The 21,772-nt window shown below is 54.5% G+C and overlaps 2 protein-coding genes across 16 annotated transcripts in view; one reads left to right on the forward strand and one right to left on the reverse strand.

Annotated features, from left to right (window-relative positions):
* KLC1 (kinesin light chain 1) overlaps window positions 1-13,716 on the forward strand; it is a 59,821-nt gene extending 46,105 nt beyond the window's left edge. For 5 of the 15 annotated variants that reach the window (XM_069490406.1, XM_069490370.1, XM_069490413.1 and 2 more), the window contains exons 14-15: window positions 1,712-1,842; window positions 12,889-13,383. In XM_069490406.1, the coding sequence (XP_069346507.1) occupies window positions 1,712-1,842; window positions 12,889-13,030 (273 nt within the window). In that variant the 3' untranslated portion in view covers window positions 13,031-13,383. The other 10 variants (XM_069490443.1, XM_069490458.1, XM_069490467.1 and 7 more) reach the window with 5 other exon arrangements.
* On the reverse strand, window positions 10,385-20,769 carry XRCC3 (X-ray repair cross complementing 3). The gene is made up of 7 exons (XM_069490493.1): window positions 20,689-20,769; window positions 18,810-18,947; window positions 17,197-17,409; window positions 14,610-14,764; window positions 11,708-11,920; window positions 11,519-11,565; window positions 10,385-11,428 (listed from the first exon to the last, which is right to left on the reverse strand). The coding sequence occupies exons 1-7, from the start codon at window positions 20,741-20,743 to the stop codon at window positions 11,209-11,211; spliced, it is 1,041 nt and encodes a 346-aa protein (XP_069346594.1). The 5' UTR covers window positions 20,744-20,769; the 3' UTR covers window positions 10,385-11,208.
* Between the last annotated feature and the right edge of the window lie 1,003 nt (window positions 20,770-21,772).

Raw genomic sequence — 21,772 nt, forward strand, 5'->3', positions numbered from 1 at the left:
AGTACCAAGGAGATTTCTAACAAGTGGTCAATCTCTACATACTCTAAAGGGAGTTTGACTTTGGTGAGGACTGGCAGTGAGTCAGTCCAGATTCTGCGAGATGCACCCTGAGGCCCAGCGCCTGCTGTGTGGGGCTGGGAGGAGCAGGCGCAGGCTGTCCCCAGAGCCGAAGCCATGCCCAGTGCAGCCAGGCGGTGTGACCTAGAAATACTGTGACCAAGCTGTGCTAGGTGGAGCCTGCTGCCCCTCCGCCCCGCGGCTCACGTGGGTTTCTCTCTCCTTTCTGTCTGACAGGCCTAGCCGCCCGTGGGGCTCTCACACTGTCTCCTGCATGACGGGCGGCGCCCCTCCAGCTTTCCTTCTCTCTGCAGTGCTGCCCGCTGTGTCTAGCAGCCCCCTAGGACCTGTCCGAGCCGCACCTCTCTGTGACTGGCCATTCCTGTCTGTCGGTGCTGCTGTCCTCTTGGGGGGTTCTTGGTTTCTGTATACATGTAGCTTTGCCAGATATGTACTTAGTAATATAAACTGTATTAATAAAATCCATTTACTGTGTAATACACAAGTTTAAAAATTAAGAGCGATTAGCTGTTCACTCTGATAACAGGTAGTTAGAAGTGTCACACAAGGTGTTATTACAATGGCATGACGGTGCCCTCCTGGCATAACTGCGCCCCGAGAGTAAGGCATGTGCTGCACGTGCTCCGTGGTACTTAGAGCCCGGGAGCCTGCCTGGACCCCGGTCCTCCCAGGGTACGCCCCAGTAGCATTTGCTGTGTAGTCTGAGTGTGAAATTCGGGCATTCTGCTTTTCTCTGCTAATCTCTAAGTGCTCAGTGATTTGTGTATTTGTGTCTTTCTAACTTCTAATAAACTCACTCCAACTGACCTGTATCTCGGCGTCTGTCTGCTTAGTAGAACTTCTCACCTGTTCCGTGGAATGCAGCCTGGCGTAGCTTCTAGCAGTAACGGGGAGACTGTTAATCTCACTAAGTGATTCATTCTGGGAATAAACATTGCTGAATACACATTTTCTTCACTCTGTGTTTTTGGTTTTCATGTTCAGATACTGTCAAGTATTTTACTTATGAAATGTCTGAATCAATTAAGATGAAAGCCGGGTACTCTTACCTGCAGTGTGTCTGAGGAATTTTAGTTATTTGTATAGAACGAACATTTAGTTTTCCAACCACATGTATAACCAACATTTAATGCTACTGTTGTGTAAGATTTACTGAAGGAAACAGTGCATCCGAATATCACATTGAAATGAAACTGAAAAGGAATTTGCCTCTGTCCCACCTGAATGTTTTGGATCCTGTACTGTTACCTGGGTCAGATGCCTACATATTTATTAAATGTGGGTTTGACTTTGGTGACATTCCTAGAAGCTGCCTTAATTTTCTTGAGACTGTGTGTGTTGTCTTTTGTCTCAAAACAGCAATATAATTCATTTTCCCTTTGGGATGTGATTACTTTTGTTTGAATGATCTTCTTCATGTTCAGATATTTTTATAATCATTGGATTATCTTTAATGAACTTCAAAAGGGTAATTTCTATTTAAAGTATATTTATGTAAATGGCCAATTGGTGGTTTCACCAGCGGGTCCTGGTGGGCAGGGTCGGCCTCGGTCGAATTCATGTCTGCATTCAGCTGTGCCTCGTGGGCGGGAGGGAACCACCAGAGCTTCACGTTTGTTCACGTTTCTTTCAGGATGGCACTGGATCTTTAAAACGCAGTGGTTCCTTTAGCAAACTCCGGGCTTCCATTAGACGCAGCAGTGAGAAGCTGGTTAGGAAGCTGAAGGGAGGAAGTTCACGGGAGAGTGAGCCGAGGAACCCTGGGTAACTATCTCTGCCAGCTGTCCCAGCGCGCCCGCACGCCGGCCGTGGCGGGGCCCTTTCTCCTCCTTGCACGGATTTCTCACCTACAGGCTTCAGAAAAGACATTCCAGTTTGGTTCCTGTATTTTAGCAATGGGGAAGTTTAATTATTTCCATATAATTTTTTCCCAGGATAAGGTGAGAAATAATTGTGAAACTTCTTATTAGTGGCTAAAAGGGCTGATAGCTTTAAAAGAAATTTATGGAATTCTTTTATTTTGTTACATGTTCGTAGAAAGCCTTAGCAGTTAAACAGGGGAAAATTTAATATCAAAATATTTAGCATTTTAAATTTGTTTACTCTAGATATACATTTATTTTTTTAATTAGCATTAGTTTAAATCCTTTAAAATTTTAATCTTTTAAAATCAGATGTTAGCTACAACTATATTAAATCTCATACAGATATACAGGGAGAAAAATGGTTTTAAATAGAAAGATCAGGCTGGGTGTGGTGGCTCACACCTGTAATCCCAGCACTGTGGGAGGCCAAGGCGGGAGGATCACTTGAGGCCAGGAGTTTGAGACCAGCCTGGGGTAGGTAACACAGTGAGACTTTATCTCTACAAAAATAAACATATAAATAGATCACAATTGTAGGACTTTATTTTATGGAGTTTCTTAGGAGATTTTCAAAACCTTAAGTTTTCCATATGTTTAATGAAAGGTTTAAGTCATGGGTTGTAGAGTCTTTTGAACAATAACATTTAAGTTGTCAAAGGAATTTGATTCTTAAGATAGTCTTTGTATCTGCTAAGGTGCATCAGGGGCGGGCGTGTTTGTGCATCTCTGTTACATGGTTAATAAACGCACCCTGTCTGGGTGCCTGGGTGACCTCTGAGGTGCTGCTGGATGCATTCCTCACGGAAGCACTCTTTTGGCTGTTCTACCTAACTCTAACTTCCTAAAAGGTACCTACTTTTTAAAGATTGAGTTTTTTGTAAAGCTCATACTTTAAAAGTGACCCCCTTTAAGTTCTGTGGGAAGAATTCTAATCATCTCAGGACTGTGGAACTGAGTTCCTTTGGAGAATGCACTGGAAATATTAAAGTTATATGCCTTTTCGGTTGTTTTGTTTGTGATTTTGTTTGCCAGCTCATTTCTATAGAGGGAGTTTTCAGAGCTCCCTGAATGTTCATTGTGAAAACCGCCTTGAAGATCCGGTGTTTGGAGAGCGTCTGGGCTTCTAGAAGTTGGTGCGGACTTAGCAGCAGTTTGCCTGTCATGAGACAAACGGACTCGTATTTGGAGAGGATAGGTTACCCATTGCCTTTGGAATAGTGCTCTTATTTTAAAATGTTTATAGACTACTGGAACTAAAATGACAGGTCTGCTGCTTTATGCATTTTTAAAGATTCTGTAAAACTCCTGATACAGGGTCTGAAGAGTGTGGCGTGACTGCCGAGCTTCCCCTCCTGTGGAAAGCCTGCTGAGTAGCAGTGCTCCGTGTACCTGTGTGGCTGTCAGGAGGCTGAACAGCAATCCTGGGTCCAGGCCAGCCCTGCCCTGGGTCCAGGCCAGCACAAGTGGTCTGGGCCGGCAGCCCCAGCACTGGGGAAACTTCTGAGAAAGGCAAATTCTGGAGGCCCACCCAGACCCCCTGCCTCAGACACCTGGAGGTGGGGCCTAGCAGTCTGTGTTTGAACAAACCCTCCAAAAGATGTTTGAGAACTACTGGAACACTTGATAAAAACAGTTACTCTTACTTGGAAAGATTTTTCAGTTTTATGCATTTTATGGGATGAAATTTCCAAAGTCATTTAGAAAACGTCAGTCCATGCAAGTACATGTGTTTATTTCACAGCAGCTCAGGTCTGTAGTGTTGCGGCATTGTGCGTGTTGATCACAGTTGGTGCACCAAATGACTCTGAATGCCACGGTGGTTTTGGTGTGGTTTCTTTCTTTCTTTCTTTCTTTCTTTTTTTTTTTTTGAGATAGGGCCTTACTCTGTTGCCTGGGGTAGAGTGCGTTGACATAATCAAAGCTCACCACAGCCTTGAGCTCTTAGGCTCAAGTGATCCTCCTGCCTCAGCCTCCCAAGTGGCTGGTAGTACAGGCACATGCCACCTTATCCAGCTAATTTTCCCATTTTTTTGTAGAGACTGGGTCTCGCTATGTTGCCCAGGCTCAAATTCCTGGGCTCAAGTGAGCCTGGGCCTCCCAAAGTGCTGAGATTACAGGCGTGAGCCACTGTGCCTGGCTGAATGCGTATAAATGATGCCATTCAAAAGGATCGAAGAACTGTTGAGTCAAATTGTTCTTTAGTCTTGTAAGGAAAAGGGAGTTTGAGGAAAAGGGTTGTATAGCTTTCTCAGAAAGAGTTAATTGGCCATTTAAATGATAGCAATACTAATTGAGTATGTCAGAATATCATTTACTTATGTGATTTGATTTGATTTTTAGACTTTGTTCTTGAGTGGTTCTAGATAGAGAAAAACTTGTTTGGGACTCTCGCAACGTTTGTACCAGCTTCATTGGGGATGCTTTTGTTTTGTCCTGGTTGGGATATTTTGAGGTGAGATTTGCTTGGGGATAAGTAAATTAAGGTCTTTGCTTTTGGTGTAGTTTATTCAGTGAGAAATGGCTAAATGTCTGCCATTTGCCAGGTGCTGTGCTCCTGGGCTGGGACACATGGGCAGGCACCCTGGGCTTCCCGTCCCCATGCCAGTGTCCACATGAGTCGACCCCTGGCTGTGCCGGCCTCAGCCACTGCCCTCGCGCACCCAGGAAGTCTGTGCTCGTGTTCGCTGTTCATGCCGTGTGCGGTTCTTGCTTAGGGTTACAAATCCTGCCGTAAACACTTACACATGACCCTTAGTGCCGGGTGCTTTAGCTTCAAGATCTAAGGTGAGTTTGTGTCCAAGGCCGTCCGTGGTGACGGTAAACATGACAGTGATTTTACAACTGTCCGTAATCTAAACTTAGACCGTAGGGCGTTTGCAGGCTGTATCATCAAGTATTTTAAAGATACCAAATTAGAGGAAAAAGTAAATGTATATATAAATTCCTGTATTTCTTTAAATGTAGAGCCATGAAATTTGTTTTAAATTTTGGTTTCTAAGTAGAGAAATACTGGCTTCAGAGTTTATGTTCCTAATGATAAAATTATTTTTCTTGCTCTTAATATAGAAAGATACATAAATTATAGAATATACTTATACATACATCGCCTCTTAGCAGGGAGCTTTGAGTGTCTCTCTTTTTAAACGGTCCCTTGCAGTGACGAATCTTACGAAAGACACAGGGCTCCTTCCTGAAACTCATCAGGCTGAAGGCAGAGCCTCTCAGCTCCTAGGGGAGCCAGTCTTAAAAAGTGCAAGTATGACGCCACTTTGAGTTCCATATGGTCCTTTAAAACAAGCATTTTGCTGTGAAAGATGCAGAGAAACTGCTTTTTTCTCCTGGACGCTAAATAGAAGGAGACCAAGGACTTCCGTGGTGTCCCAGTCCGAGCGAGATGCAGACCCACCCCCCTGGGGGCAGTCCTGAGGATCCCCCCAGTAGTGACAGAGGCCTTTGAGAGGGGACAGCTTTGCTTGTACTTCTGTTGCTGGTTGACCAACGTGCTGATCCGTTTGTCCTTGCATGTCCGTGTCGGGGTTGCAGCATGAAGCGCGCCAGCTCTCTGAATGTTCTTAACGCGGGTGGCAAGGCCGCTGAGGACCGTTTCCAAGTAAGGAGCCTGCCCCGCCCGGTTCGCATCCTGGGCTGCTGGACTGCGGCACGGGTCTGCCTCGGACCCGCCTGGGCCGCCACCGCTGCCCCAGCAGAGCACGGCGGACGGTCCGTGTTTCTGTCCTTAGACAGACAGTCTAACGGTATCTTCGTATTCAGCATAACTCGGTTATGTGAATTGTGGGAGTGGTCACACTGAACATTCTCAGTATGTTATTACAGTTAATGATCTAATGATCTTTAAAAACAGTTCAACCTAATTAATTTATTGTTAAAGTAATACCAAAGCTTGACCAGTTAATAATTTATATGATTTTAGCCCCTAATAAGTTTATAACTAATTCATTATTTAGTTACGTTATTGTTCAATGTTTCAAAACTATTCAAAACTTTACTAACACAGTGACTGAACATATTGTCACTTTGACACTAAACCCTTTAGCACTTGGTCAGGTTGTCCAAGTCTTACGCAAACACGTCATGTTTTGTTTGCCTCCCCTTCGCGTGCGGGAGTTTGGCATCCCTTCTCCAGCACAGAGCTTCAGTGTTCTTCCTTCCAACACCTGGGCGGCTGCCAGGGCGTGGCCGGCCCTGCCCTGTTTCTCAGATGCTCTGAGCAGACTCAAGCTGCTGGGACTTGGCAGTCACGGCCCCTGTGCTGGTGCTTAGAGTGTGTGACAGTGGCCAGGCTTCCCGTTTCTTGCCACTCGCCCAGATCCAGTTACTAAAACGTGGGCTGGCTGTCGACAGTACCGGGCTTCCAGACAGGCCGCCCCTGCCCCCACTGTCTCCCCAGCACCCTTGGGAGGCTGTTCACCAGGCCTCTGGGTGGCAGCTAAAGAGCTTGTGGGATGCTGGCAGTTTGCTCGAGGCACCCCCAGTAACGACAGGAAAAGGTCTGTTTGTTTTACGAAGGCCTGTAGCTGACCGAGTCTTCCGTCCGACGTCCTGGTGTTTCCACGTGCACATTTGACCACTGGGACCCCGTTGTGCCGAGTTACGCAGCGAGGGTTGCTAGGCTAAGATCACTGGAATCTGGCATCATCTGAAGTACTGGTTAAGTATAATTTTTCCATTTGTTTTTTCATGCAGGAACGAAATAATTGTCTGGCAGACTTGAGAGCTCTGAGTGCCAGCCACACTGACCTGGCCCAGTGAGGGCCGGGCAGAGTAGGTGAACCCCGAGTCTGATGGAGCACGGAGGCCCTCCCAGCTCTGCTGCGCCCCTCCGCTGTGCCCGCGGGTGTCAGGCAGCACTCTTGGTGGGCAGGGCTTCCTTTTCTAGATAGTGGCGTCCACCCACCTCTGGAGGCGTTCCTTTTAAAAAGACCCAGGACACCTGTGCCCCAGAATTCTGTTAGTGACTGAGAGCCGCTGAGACCCGTGTGACCCGGCGGGGCCCAGCCCGGGGAGGCAGATGTGGCGCTGGCATTGGCTTCAGCACGTTTGGAATCGGCCGCTGCTCACGGACATTGTTGTACCTTCTGCCTGCCGCCTTTCTACCTTGACGCCAAACTCTGTTTTAAATTTTGATACTGTAATAAGGCTGTACATTAAGAATCTGAAACTTAAACTGCATCTCTTTCAAATGATAGGCATTAGTGATCTGACCTGCAGCAGTAGCAAAGCCTGAAGCTAAGGGGACAGTGGTCGTAAGAAATGAGAAAATGAGTCACTTCCTCCAGGGGCTTCACCACTTCTGCGTCTGTTTCTGAAGTCACAGCATCTGTGGCCTTGGACACTCGCTGGGTGTGTGGCTCTGCCGGCAGCCTCTGGGGTCCCACTCCCACCTCTTTCGAGCAGGTTTTCTCTCTCCTGGTGGCCCCTGTACACCAAACACATAGAGATAGATGTTTTATTTCTTAAAAGCTTTTTCTTTGTAGAGTTCAGTACACAGGGTGGGTTTTAACAGGACCGTGAAAATCCACCTAAAGGCATCATTTCGTGGTAGTCTGTAGACCAGCCAGCCTGTAGCTCAGGGAATGCAAACAGATGACCAGCTCGTTCCAGGTGAAAGCAGCCCTCAAGGACCGTGTCCGCAGCTGGAACACTAAGACACATCCTTTGGGCTCGAAGGGAGAATCCGAAGTCCTGGCCGGTGATCCATCTGTGAAACACCGAGCGTCCCGTGAACTGTCAGGTGTTCATTTTACCTTAACAGCACAGGTGGTGGCACAGGGAAGGCACCTCTTTCCATTTGCTCCCAGCTTCTCACAGGTCGGGCAAGAGCGGTGGGAGCTCCCCGTGGGGCCTGTGGCCCGGGGGCTGCCCCTGCATGGCCCCCAGCCAAGTGTGGACATGGGGCCGACGCTGGAATTAGCAGCCCGGGGTTTTCTTACATGGTTGGACCTTATCCTTATAAGTTCTGTGTCATTTAATACTATCTCATGTCACAAACTTGTGTTTGTGAAAAGACGTCTGTTGCTGGTGAGTCCTTGGCATTGAGGCTTCCCCATGGGGCTGACACTGTCTCCAAGTTGGTCACCTTTGGCCATGGCTCCTTTTTCTGAGGCTCTTGACTCCCATTTTTGCAGCTTCTGATAGATGAGGAATTTATTTTCTTCTTGTTCTCTCGAGGTGTTTAGAAAAATTTGGTGGCTTGTGAGAAGCCGTCCAAAATAAGAGAAAAGGGTAGAGCTGTGTCCCCTCACTGATACTGTGGCTCTTAAAGGTCACAGCGTAAGGGAACTGTGGGTGGCTTGTGACAGTCGGCAGGGGCCCCCTTCCCCAGCCCCCAAGAAGCCTCTTCTCCAGGCGAGAGAACTGGGGCAGCACGTGAAACCCGGACCATTTCCCTTAGCGACAGTTCTCTCTGGAGAGACAAAGGCGTTTAGAAAGAACAAACAAGGGCTGAATGCACGGCTGGATCTCAAGCTCCCGACCGACGGCAGATGCTGCTGCCGTGGTGGGGCCCGGCCCGGCCCTCGGCTCGCGTGGCCTTTGCGGCGCGTGGGAACAGCAGCAGCGCTCAGGGCGAGCAGCAGACGGCCTCCACGCGGCCAGGCCGAAAACGAGAGCTCCGGTTTGAGAGGGGAGAGCTGCGTGGCAGGCTGCAGTTTCTGGGTTTTGAACTTGGGCGACGTGATAAAGGAAGTGGGTTCCAAGCTGTTCCAGTCTGGTGGTCTGAATTCTGACATTCCTGAGAGAAGTGGTGGGCCCGGCCATCCCCGTTTCCTTCTGATGAGGGGACCCCAGTCGAGAGCCAGGACCTGTTTCTTCAGTTTCTGTCACATAAATGTGCCCGTGACCAGCGGCAGAGGCGGGAGGCGAGAGCCCACGTGGCCTGCTGTCCCGCGCCCAGGTGGACGTCCCGGGGGAGCTGTGGCCAGGGGCGCAGCTGAGGTGGCGCCAGGCCCCAGGGGGTCTCTGAGGCCCAGGCGGGCCCAGGCCAGTGCTTGGTCTCGTGTTTACAGTATTGGAGGAATTCAGGTAGTGGTTTTCTGGAATTAAAAACAACCTGTTTGGTTAGAAAGCTGCTAGGAATATTATGTTATTAGGAATTCAGTATTTATAATAAAATATATTAAGTATTGCTAAGGATATATGTTTACAGTTTATAGAATAGATTTTTCCAATGTCATAACTTTGTGGAATTTTCTTGGAAGGCACATTACATACATGAAACTAACATCTGTTAGTTTATGTTTGCACTTATTTTGAGCAGTGTGTACCCTATGCTCAGATTTCTGAAAACTGTAACGTGGCCCTTAACAGCACTGCCCGAAGGCAAGGCTGCAGCCAGCTCTGGCTTTCTGGGATTGGCAACACTGGACACAGAACTGGGCCCGCTGCTCCAGGACTGGCACGTAGACGTCTGTACGTCCTGCCGACAGTCAGTTCCCCGACTGTGGGGGGAACTTCAGCGGTGTTAGTGTGTTATACCGTGGGGGAGCACAACCCGAGGGCCGCAGCTCTGCAGGTCAGCAGATGGCCCCTGAGGGAGTGTCTTAGAGAGGCCTGAGGACCCGGGCGGGACCAGGGCTCCCCAGGTGGGCTTCTGCTCCGCTTTGCTCAGGGGTGATCCGTGCTCCTGGGATGACCTAGAGGCCGACCCCTGCAGGCCCGGCTGGTCTGTGGTGGGGGCACCAGTGGGAGGGGGAGGCTCCTCACCCGCCTCACCCCCGGCCAGGTGCCAGCTCTGCTCACAGGCGCGCGTCTTCTGTGAAATGTACCCGTCTCAGAGCTGGAATTTTGTCTTCTAATTGTCAGTATGACTTGCCAAGAAAAACCTTTGGAGTTGTTTAATTACAAAAATAAAATATTTTATTTTCTGGTGTAAAGTCCCTGCACATTTGCAGAAAAGCTGTTTTATAAAAATCCAACCCCCAAAATAACTTCTTGCCATCTTCATGCCAGTGATTAACGTTTCTGGGGCCATGGAGAGCCTTGACAATCTGAGGACGGTGCTACACGGGCGGCTGCCCTGGACGCAGGCACAGGGGCGTGGGGCGTGCAGACCCCAGCCCCAGCCGGCTCCAGCGAGTGCCCTGAAGGCTGACCCTGGGGGGCCAGTGTCTGCCTCAGGCTCGTAGGAGAGTAGTCAAGCCACTGGGCTGCTCTGTGCCTCAGTTTCCCCACCTAACAGCAGGGATAGGGAAACAGGACCTTCAGTAGCAGTGAAGGGAACTTAAGCCCGTGTGCATGAATTACTGAGCAGTGCCCGCAAAGAGCAAGAATCAGGCGCTGTCACTGCGCTTACTTAGCCCATTTATTTGCCAGAGGCCTACTCCGTGCCAGGCACCACGTGAGGAGATGGTCACAGCCCTGCCCAAGAAGAGGCCACGCCCCTGGGTGACCTTGGGGCCTGTGTCTCTTTGACCAGATGGTCAGATTCCACGTCTGCAGCCAGATGTGTTGCCGGGCGGCCCGGCTTTCTGGCTGGAATAAGGCCTGGCCACAAATGCGGGTCTGGGTCTGCCGTGGCCCTGCCAGGCGTCCTGCCACATCCCCACCAGGGTGGACGTTGCCCCAGGCCAGGGCTGCACGGACGGCTAGGACCCTGGGCCAGGCTGGGGGCACCGAGCACACGCAGGACGCGGCCTTCGGTTACAGGTCACATCCTCTGCACACACAGCAGTTTCCCAGCAGAGCCCTGGGCTGCCTGCGCGACCTGGTCCGGTGGTGTCAGTGGCACCGGGGATGCACAAGTCCAGTCAGCCCCACTCCCACCCCCTTCTGGACCTGCAGCCTGAGGGCAGCTTGATGCACCAAACTCAGGTCTTAGGGGTAGGGTGTCTGCCCGCGGGGAACCAGCTGGCTGCAGCCCGCTGTGGCCTGAGCAGTAGGGTGGGCTTTGGGAGGGGGACTGAGGACCACCCTGCCTGGAGGAGGGGAGGCCGCTTTGGACAGGGCCCCAGGCCCAGGATAGGCTTTGACCCGGCTCCTGGCTGGTGTTAATGTGGAGAGCAGAGCCGGGGCAGGAGGGAGCCACCGTGGACACCCAGGTTGCTGGCCCCAGTGCATCACCCATCCCCAAGGGCTGGCTAGGCCATGCGGGAACCAGCACCGAGGCCCAGCAGGCCAGGCAGAGGGGAGAGCAGCCTGTGCCGGGTAGAGAAGGAGGGCCTGAGCTAGGGGCTCTGCCAGGCCCAGGTGGGCTCTGCCAGTTGGGGAGTCTCAGGCCTGGCCAGGCTGTTCTGTAGCCACCAGCGTGTCAGCGGGACTCGGTCCCAGGCATCCCTCGCACACCTTCCTCGTTGACCGTGTAGGAACATGAGGAGGAAGGCAGGTGGGGGGCAAAGAGCACCCGTAGGGTCCGGCTGGCTGGGCCAAGGGTGGGCTCCTCGTCCCGGAGCCGGTCTGCCATCAGTCTCACGAGGAGCTGGTCGGCCCAAGCGATGCCGAGGGCCGGACAGATGTGCTCGTCCCAGGAGCTGAGAAACAGAGAACAGGCCTGATGCAGATGGCACCCGGCAGCCTCGCACCTGTGCACTGAGGTGTACCGGAGATGCAGCCACACTCACCCTGGCGGCCTGGGCACCCCACCCGGCTCCTGCACCACCTCCGTCACCTGCAAGATCCAAATCTGGGTCAGCTACAGCAGGGTTTTCCTTCAGGGTTTTCCTGAAGTTTCTGCATTATTAACACAGGAAAGCCCAAGCTGCTGCCCACCCATGCTGGCTCTGTGTCCCCTGGGTCCTTGCCTAGCCCACCTGATTGATGCACAGCACAGGGCTCTGGAAGGCGCAGCTCAGCCGGTGCAGTGTGGCCCCCAGCGACTGCAGACGCCTGGCCCTGGGGGCCGAGGCCTGGCCATCAAACTCACAGCGGAACGGAGCTGCCACCGAATCGATGACCACCAGGCGGGCCATGCCCCGAGACAGCAGGATGGGGACCTTCTCACTCACACACTCCAACAAGGTGTCCTGTGGCATGAGGGGAGAGCAGTCACCCCAACTGTGGCCCACAGCCTTCCAACACAGCCCTGCCTGCTGCTGCTTGTGCACAGCGGGGGCCGATGCTGTGCCTGAGCCCAGTTCTGTACTTCAGTGGCTCACCGCTGCAGCCCTCTTTGTGTCCTTGGAGGTCTGGCCCCTCCTCACCTTATGCTGTGGTCTGCCCCCTTGTCCCCCCTTGGGTCAGCACAGTGGCCAGTCCCCTCCTTCAGTGGCCCCACACAGGTGCTGAGACCACGTGGACTCAGCCACATCTCCAAGGCCAACCTGTGAGTGCCTGGGGGAACTGGATGGCACCCTCATTAGGCAGCTCTAGAGCATGGCCCTGCCTGGGCACTCAGCGAGGCAGGGGCCAAATGCCCTTCGGGCTGTCACCTAGGCCAGTCAGGATGGCCTGCTGGGGCGCGGTGGGCAGAGCCCCACGTGTGCAGGGGCCAGGCTGCACCCGGGTTGGGCTGTGATGGAGACACCCTGGGCCAGCCCCTCCCTTTCCCCAAGGCCTCAGCCCTGTGTCCTAAGCAGCCCTGGCCTGGCGAGGGCTGGAAACACTTCCTGGGGAGGGCAGGTGTCCTCAGGTCTCCCTTTCGGAGCCCTGTGCCCTGTAGGTGCTGGGGCTGGCAGCCATGGGCTTGGCTGGGCCAGCCTCTGCCTGCAGAGCTGGGGGCTGCCGAGGCGGTAGGGAAGGAGTGCATGGGAGGTCGGACGGCTGCTTCTGGGCACCAAACTGGGCAGGATTCAGTCCTCTTGGGCCTTGCCAGTGAGGGGCATAGATGGGGGCTGGGCAGGCCTGGGGACAGCCACTGGGGTGGGCGAGGGGCTCCCACGCTGCCCCTTGAGTACAGGGCCTGCAGCCAAGTGCTGGCCACGTGTCTAGAACTCAAGATGGTGGAGAGTGTGCTGCCAGCCCTGAGTGAAACGTGTCTGTGCTTCCTCTCCAGGGCGTCCCCAGCAGAGCCTCTCTTCGTGGAGAACGACAGCGGCAGCAGCAGCCTGGAAGACGCTTCCACTAACGTGAGCTCTGTGCCCCCTACCTCCCACGAGGCAGGAGGAGTGGGCACGCGGGGCCAGGGAAGGTTTTAGGGTACTGGGTCTCCAGAGGGGCCTGGCTCAGAGACCCCCTCCATTCATGAGGGCCGGAGGAGGTGGAAGGGGGACAGGGTGGCCCAGGCCCTGCTTACTGCAGAAGCAAGGGCTCTGTGTCCACACCCCTAGCCGCCCAGCTTTCAGGTGCAGGCCCCTGGCATTCCAGGGAGTGGACACCGAGGACCTGTGGGTACCCCGTGACCTCTCGGGCCCAGGGAGGCGTGCACCCAGCAATGCCTACTTTTCTAGGCAGGTTTGGGGGGGGGGGCGCCCCCAGAGAGCTGGTTCCAGAACAAGATTTAGGAACACTGCTGCAGGGTCTCTGCGGCCTGCCCTGACCTTCGGCCTTCTCTTGCAGTGACCCCTGCCTGGCCTGCCCCAGGACGAAGCTGCTGTGCAGGCCCCGGAGCCGCCCCGGGACAGCCAGGGTGAGGCTGGGAGGGCCTCCGGCTAGAGCCTGCAGCCCTAACGCCACCTCTCCCCGCCCACGTGCGCGCGTGGGCGCCACCCTCCGCCACCCCAGCAGGGAGGCCTGCGAGCGAGGCTGGCATCTGCTGCGGCCCCTCCTGGGGGCCCGGCGTCTGTCCCGGACCTGCTGGGCCTCCGAGGGCCACTTCCCCGCATTGTGTGTGATAATGTACTTTACTGTAAATTTTTTTTAAATTAAAAGTTTATACGTCTTATGCTTTACTTGAAAGTTATAACCACTCTTAAAAGTAAGAGCAGCCCATACGGGAGCCCCCAGGGCGGCGGCATGGTGGGCGTTCCCCACGCACACGCCCCACTTCCCCATTTACTTCCGCTGCACACGCCCTACTTCCCCATTTACTTCCGGTGTACGGGTCGGGGCATTCCCGAACTTCCCTGCTCTTCAACTGCGGCACGACGTGGGTCGGGGGGTGGCAGCCCGCAGGCCCCCTGCCCTCGGCAGGCCCTGCTTGGTGTCCCTCCTCCAAGTCCCTCGTCGGGAGAGCCAGGTGGCAGTGCCGCCCGCGTGTGGAGCCCTGCCCGCCGCCCGCCCGGGGTGCCTGTTCCCGCTTTCTCCTCCCAGGGAGGGCTGACAGACGACACGTGGCGCCCAGGTAAATCTGAACTTTAGGTAAGGAACAGTGTTGACTTGAATACGGGGCCCCTTACCTAGTACGTGACCCTGCCGCGCGCCCCTGCCTGGCCCACGGGCACGTCTGGCCGCGACCCCGGCGCTCTGCTCGCCAAACCGCAGTCAGAGCCGCCCAGGCCGCCCCGCGCCCTGTAACTCCAGGCTCAGCGAGAAGCCGCCCTCGGGTCGGGCCGGGTTCTCCACCCCCGGGGGCGTCCGATCCCCCGCCGCCTCCAGCCAGAGCCCCCCCGCCCCTGCCGTCCGGCTTCTGATGAGTCTCCGCCACTGCGCCCACCCTGCTCCCTGGCCAGAGACCGCGCGTGCCGCGCCGTGTCCCCCGCTGCGGGCGCCCGTTGCTGTGGTCCGCGTGCCCACCGCGATGGCGACGACGTCCGCCCCACCTGCCTTCCCGGGGCTCACGGCGTGTTTCTGACACTTCCCTTCAGCGCGGGGCGGGAGACACAGCGGGACACTCACCACGTCAGCCGCGTGCTCCACGAAGATCTGGCTGCCAAACCGGATCCTGCGGACCACCTCCCCGGGAACGTCCGCGCGCAGCCGCTGCTGCAGGGCGATGAGCTGCTGCAGCCGCCTGTCCGGGAAGGCGTCCTCCGTGCAGATGTAGACGGCCCCTGGAAGCCCGAGCGCCATGTGCCCAGAGGAGCTGACACGGCCACAGGCCGCCACCAAACTAAACGCAAACGTCTCCCACCGTTCTCGCTCTGCCCTCACAGGGTCCTCACCTCCACCCGAGGAGGGGCAGGCTGGTGCTGGTTCTCACTCCCTCACTTGCAGCCACCCTGCCTGCCAGGCAGCCCCTCGGAAACACGGCTGGGCCTCCACCCCTGCCCCAGGGTGGATGCTGGGCCAGAATGGCCAGGTAGCCACCTCTCCAGGCCAACCCTGCCTCTCCGTCCCACCACCCCTTTCTTCCCCCATCGCCCTGCCCCTGTCACCAGGCAGGGGAGCAAGTGGAGTATGGGGCCTGCAGACTTGCAGGAACACCCCCTCCTGCACACAGAGACACCTTCCAAGCTCCACCGAGCAGACGTCCTCTCTATTCCACTCCAGGGCTCCCCTACAGCCTGGGCTGTGGTGATACTTGTGTCTTCGCTGCAATGTGAAAAGCCAATAGTGACTAACTTAGTCACCTGGAACCTCCATACCCCCTGGGGCAACGCATCGGCCTGACCGGACCCTGCACCACAGAATGTGCTGAGAGTCCCACAGCCGCAAAGGGCCAGGGACCACCTGAGACAAGCCCTTACATCTGGGAGCAACGACTTTCAACACATGCCAGGACAATTCTTTGGGGAAAGAATGCCTTTTCAACAAATGCTGTTGGGACAACTGAATGTTCATATACAAAAGGATGAAACTGGACCCTTACCTCACACCATAAACAAAAATTAAATCAAAATGGAGCAAATATGAGAGCTGAAACTATGAAATTCTTAGGAAAAAAATGTACGGGTAACCCTTCATGACTTTAGGCAATGGTTAAGATACAACTCCAAAAGCACAAGTAACCAAGGAAAAATAAACTGGATTTCATAAAAATGAAAAATGTTTGTGCTTCAAAGGATGCTATCAAGAAAATGAAAAGACAACCCAAAGAAAGACTGTTTGCTGATCATATATCTGATAAGGCATTTGTATCTAAGATCTATAAAGAATTTTTATAATTCAAAATGGGCAAAGGATCTAACACATTTCTCCAAAGAAGAAAAACGAATGGCCAATATGCAAAAGAAAAGATGCTCTACAGCATTAATGATCAAATGCAAATTTAAACTACAATGAAATTCCATTTCACACCCACTAGGGTGGCTAAGATAAAAAAAGGCAAGTGTTGGTGAGGATGTGGAGAAATGGGAGCCTTCATACATGACTGTGGGAATGTAAAATGGCACAGCCGCGGTGGAAGAGTCTGGCAGTTCCTCAGAAAGTTAAACATAGAATCACCACATGACCCAGCAATTCCACTTCGAGGTATATGCATATAAACCCAGAGAAATGCAAACATATGTCCACATAACGACAGCACACGAATGTTCACAGCAGCAGCATTTGCAATCACCAACAGGAAACAACCGAATGCCCACCCAGCGCTGAGCGGGTGAACACACCAGCTCCGCCTACTCGGAGGTCGTTCAGCCTCAGAAGGGAATGAAATTCCGACACGTGCTACAACATGAACCTTGGGGACACTATGCCAAGTGGAAGGAGCCAGTCACAAAAGGTCCCAGTAATACTGTATGATTCCACTTATATGAAATGTCAGTAGAGACAGAAAGTACAGTGGCCACTCCTGGGAAGAGTGGGAGTGAGTGCTCATGGGTATAGACTTCTTTTCAGGATGATAAAAATGTTCTGGAACTGGACAGTGGTGGTGGCTGTACAACCTTATAAATATGCTAAAAGCCACTGAACTGTACATTTTAAGAGTGAATTTTTATGGCATGTGAATTACATCTCAATTAAAAAAACCAAAAAACAAGAGGACAGCCAGCTGAAACTCTGTTCACACAGAGTTTAAGGGTGAGATGGGAATCCCGTGGCAACACCACCAAGTTTTATAAAAACTAAGGAGCTACTAAGAAACGTTCACTCTGCTTGTGGCTCACATCTTGAAAAACTTCTTGAATTTTTAACCCTTGAGAGACCTAAGCAGCCAGGCTTTGGAAGCCTCCCTTGGGTTGCGAGAGTGCCCGGTCCAGGAGCGCCAGGACCTGGCTCGCCCCACCACGCCCAGGCTGCAGACGACACTCCTCCCCGAAGGGACAAATGCTGCGTCTTTCCTCCTGCATGTCTGACTCTGTGGGCTGGGAGTGCACAGCCATGGGGTCCACAGCTGCGTGCGCAGCCTGTGACCGGGCCCACCTGCACTCCTGCGCACCCAGCCCCCCGCCCCTCCCCTTCTGGAAGCAGGGCAGCAAAGCAGCTGCAAGGAGGAGGAAGGTGGGGACAGCAGGAAGTGCCTGGGAGCAGCCGTTCACCATCCTTGATGGGAAGCTGCCCAAACAGAGCAGGCCCCCAGCACCCAGGGAGGGCAGCCACTCACCGGCCTCCAGGCCTCCATACCGCCGCGGGAACTGCACGGCCAGGCAGAGCTGCAGCGCCAGCTGGGTCTTCCCCGCAGAGCTGCGGCCGGCCAGCTCGGTGATGCCCGCCAGGGGCAGGCCGCCGTGGAGGAGCCCGTCCAGGACCGGGCAGCCAAGGCTCAGGCGCTGGTGCTGCTCGGGGAACCTCTCCTTCTGCTGGTGCAGGTGCAGCGCTGCGGGGCGGAGGAGGTGTCAGGCCTGGCCCTCCTCCAAGACCACTGGCCTGTGGGCGGGCTGGGGGCTACAGGAGGTGCTGGCCGCCTTCCCTATGTGGCCAGAGGACAAGTGACCGTGGTCACATGGGGTGGGCACGGTGCTGAGTGCAGGGAGGAGGGACTTCTCAGCAATTGCCAGGGAATGATCCGCCTGCACGTTCTCGTGAGGAAGGGCACGTGTGCTGCGGGGGGCCGGAGCTGGAGCTGGATGCCTTCTGCCAGCTGCTTCCAGAGGGACCTGAGGCTCCTGACAGTCCCAAGAGGATAATCTCAAACTGTGATGGCCCCAAGGTTGGTTAAAGGTTTGAGTAGGCTTTAAACTGGCCCAGATATCAATGATGTAAAACATAAAATCCACGTGGAAGGCAGAGCCTGCGGAAGGCAGAGCCTGCGGCAGGCGGCACAGCTGTGGCCCCTCTGGGTGCCGCAGGCTAACTCTGGTCATAGCCCCTTGGCAGCAGGGCCTTGGAGAAGCCATCTGATGCCTCCTCCTCTGTGACACCAGGACTCCTGGGGCAGGGCTCCAGGTGGGACATGCGGTGCCAGCCAAGCTGATGAATGGCGTGGGGTCACTGGGCCAGGAGGGCCAGACCCATCTGCTGCTCAAGCCCCAGCCCAGGAGGAGTAGATATGTGAGGGCGGCAGCGGCCGGGAGCCCTGTCCAGACTGCTGGGCAGAGGGGGCCGTGGGTGCTGGCCGACCACAGGGCCCTAGGGACCACCGGGCCACCTGCCAGGGCGGGAGGACCCCGTGCTGCCACGCAGGGTCTGCTCAGGCACGGGATGGAAACCCTGCCTGGCCAGGCATGTGGGGATGGCTGGGAGCCAGCAGCCTGGACTCCCTGAGAAGGGAACCGGCCACCCCTCCCTCACCTGCAGACCTGGGGGCCACATGCCAGGAGGGCTAAGACCTGGGTTTCCTGCACGTGGTGGGGGGACCACAGGCAGGTCCCTCTGCTGCCTCAGGCCTCTGTGGCCAGGAGCCCATCCCAGCTGCTGTTCGCTGGGTGCCACTGTCCTGCCTTCCACCCCCTGCAGGCAGGCCGGAGGGGCTCGCCCTCCCACTGACTGCCAACGCCCCTGCCTCCTGCGCCCCTACCTCATCCCTTCTCCTATGGCGTGAGAAAGTGACCCAAGCAGCAAGGGCCCCCTGAGGCCCTGTAGCCCTTCGTGTCCACCCAAAGTGTCCTCCGATCTGACACTGTGACCACGGCCCATGGTAGAATAGTGAGACCAGAACTCCTGCACAGCGAGGTCGTTCCTTAGGTGGAGTCTTCGCACACAGCCCACACTCTGCAGCACGTGGAATACGATGACAAACCCCAGGCCACCAGCCAGCACCGACATTCTCATGCCCACCTGTGAGGACGCCGCCTCCCCGCAGGTGTAAGGAGGCCGCTCTCAGCACGTGCCGGACGTCGAGGCTGGAGAGCGCGGTCACTCTCTGCAGGTCTGGTCCAGAGAAGTGCAGGATCTCCTTCACTGACCTCAGTCTGGCTGAAATTACAGACAGGGTTCAGGAAAAAGACTCCGGTGGCACAAAGCAGCACAGCAAGGACAGAGGAGCATCGTAAGAGCACGGTGACACCAACACAGAGGTTTCTGCCACCCGCCTGCGGCCCAGCAAGGCCGGAGGCTGAGCCGCGGCGAGGGCACCTGCCCGGGTCCGCACAAACGCTGCCGAGGGTGCTGGGGGCAGCGAAGCGAGCACATGGGCATCAGCGGGACGGCAGCTGAGGCAGAGGTCGAGGGTCCTCAGGACTGCTATTTTGACAGGAAGGTAAATAAATTAATTTTGGGCCTGGATAAGTGTATCACCTTCTAATTTCAAACTAGTAGAAAGAAAAAAAAATGTTACAAATACATCCCACCAATCCAGAAGGCGGGGAGAAAGAACACAGGGCACCCCAGGGAATAAGGCGGCGTCCCAACCGGGTCTGTCAGAAAGCTCCTGAGGAGGCGACAGAAGGCGCCAAAGACAGTGTCAGACCGGACCAAAGAAAACACAAGACACGACCACTGATGAGCTCTTTGAAGAAGCTACGCAGGAAACATCAGGTGTGGAAAGGGGGGAGTGAAAGCTCAGGCAGGGGCTGTGGAGTCAACAAGGTGTGTTCACGCGGAAAGCGCTGCTTGGGAGGAAGGTTCTGTCGGGGTGGCCAAGGGCTCGGCCTGGGACCGCGTCTGTGGCAAGACGGCTCCCCCTGTCGAGCCTCAAGGCTCAGCCCCCTTCACAGCCAGAGGTCTGGGGGCGCTTCTGGAAAAATTCGTTTTCTGAGAAGAGACACAGGTGAAAAAGGAGTCCCTGGCAGAGCCCACCCCCCTGCTCTGCCCCCCCAACGTTGCAGGCATTGTGTCTGCAGTGTGGCAGCCACTCTGTGATCCTGAAGCTGCAAACAGGAGAATTAAAAACAACAGCCAAGGATGGAGGAACAGCACAGCGTCCCTGCCCCGGTCCCCACCTGCTCAGCAGCACCTGCCTCCACGCGTACTCAGGGTTCCTCGCTCTCCTAGCGTCAGGCGTCCCCAGGAGATGGGGAGAGTGAGGACAACGGCCTGCAACAGGGGCCGGGCTGGGGCCCGGCATGGAGCAGCAGGAAGACACCGGGGCAGGTGAGCCTCCTACCCTCTGAGCATTTGGGGCAGGGCCAGTGGTGCCACATAGGCCACTGGAGGATGTGGGGAAATCCGTGCCAACTACACGGAACACTTAGCAGGAAGCGAAGAGGCAACTGCTAACTCTGGGCGAAAAGAGATGCTGCCAGAAAGAAAAGTTTCCCGCCCCCACCACACCAGGCTCGCCAAGGGCCCAGTCCACCCCTGACGTGACCCCAGCTGCGTCCGATGGGGGCAGAGGAAGCCCACGGGTATCAACAGTGCTAACCATCAAACACGGGGGTATAGGCACATTATTGAGGAGCCCACACGTAAGTATCTTTAAATCACTAAAAGCGCTAAAAGACTCTAAAGTGGTTCCATTTCACTTTTTAGACAATATGCACATGTTACTTTGATAAAATAAAATTAACTTTGGACAACACACACACAACTGGAAAACCCGCAGCGTGTCCCAGCACCAGTGCAGTCAGGACCAGGTGACTTGCAGGGACGCGTCCGCAAAGGGAGGCAGCCTCAGGTGTGGACAGCTGTTTTGTTAACTTGCGTTACATAAAGTGCACGTGCACATCCACACATCCTACATCATGGTCTTACTTTATATAAATATAAACAAGCATACCTTTCTTAATTGCAGCAATAATTCTGGGGTTCAGGTCCAACAGATCCAAATCCATTTCTTCCACAGGTTGACCACCAAATTCCGAGGCGCTCGCCCACGAGTCAAATCGCCTGCGGGAGACCCACGTGCCAGAGAAGTGAGGGTGAGTGTGCTGGGGAAGCGGTGTCCCTCCCCACGCGCCGGCCTCACCGTCCGCGGCCACCTCTCACGGAGGGTGGGAGACCTCCCTGCACCGCGAACACCGGCTCTGTTAGCGTGATCTTCCTCCAACAACTGTCGGTAATTTAGAAAACTGGACTCATTCCAGTCACTGATGCAGCTTAAAAAGTGCCTCCAGCCCACCAGCATTCTGAAGGTCAAGACATGACGATTTGTCCCCACAGGTGTTTACTCAGCCATGAAGAGAAATTATTAATGTCCCTCGCAGCAACTTGGAGGGAGCTGGAGACCCTTAGCCGAAGTAAAGTAACTCAGGATCAGAAAAACAAACACCACGTGTGCTCTCTAGTAATTTGGAGCTAATGGGTGGGCACAGGGGCACCGGCAGAAGTAAAGTCATTGGAAATCAAGGAGTGGGGAGGGGCAAAAACCTACTGAACAGGTACAATGAACACTATTTGGTGACAGGCACACTTAAACAGCTGTGACTTAGGCATTATAGAAGTAATCCATGTAACAAGAACATTTGTACCCCCTTCAAATTTTGAAATTAAAAGAAAAAAGAAGGTGTTAGAAATACACCCTTCTCCTGGCGTCCAGGTGAGTCCTGCCCGGCTAATCTCTACTGGGATGGGGACAACGTATACAGCCCCAGATCTACTCATACTGGGCCACTAGACTGAAGTATTTTTTGCATTTTCCAGTTTAATTTCCCTTAAATGTGTTTCCATGAGGATCTGGAAAGAGTGAAAGAAGTGAGCTTGGGATTCTGCAGGATGCTCAGGGAATCTGAGCCTCAGCGGCCACCAAGCTGTTTCAGCACACGACAGAAGACTGTCCCGGAAGACAGTCTGGCAGGGCTGGAGGAAGGCCGTGCCAGCATGTGGGTGGCCCCTCTGGGAAGGGGAGCTCCTTCTACAGCCTG

Source organism: Eulemur rufifrons, chromosome 2 (genome assembly GCF_041146395.1).
Source record: "Eulemur rufifrons isolate Redbay chromosome 2, OSU_ERuf_1, whole genome shotgun sequence".
Classification (NCBI taxonomy): domain Eukaryota; kingdom Metazoa; phylum Chordata; class Mammalia; order Primates; family Lemuridae; genus Eulemur; species Eulemur rufifrons.

Excerpts from the sequence above, each read along its gene's own strand:
- XRCC3 (XM_069490493.1), bottom strand. The coding sequence starts at position 20,743 with ATGGATTTGGATCTGTTGGACCTGAACCCCAGAATTATTGCTGCAATT. Across the intron at positions 18,948-20,688 it reads TATTGCTGCAATTAAGAAAG|CCAGACTGAGGTCAGTGAAG; the intron begins GTATGCTTGTTT and ends CTGTAATTTCAG. Across the intron at positions 11,566-11,707 it reads CTGTGCTGTGCATCAATCAG|GTGACGGAGGTGGTGCAGGA; the intron begins GTGGGCTAGGCA and ends TGGATCTTGCAG.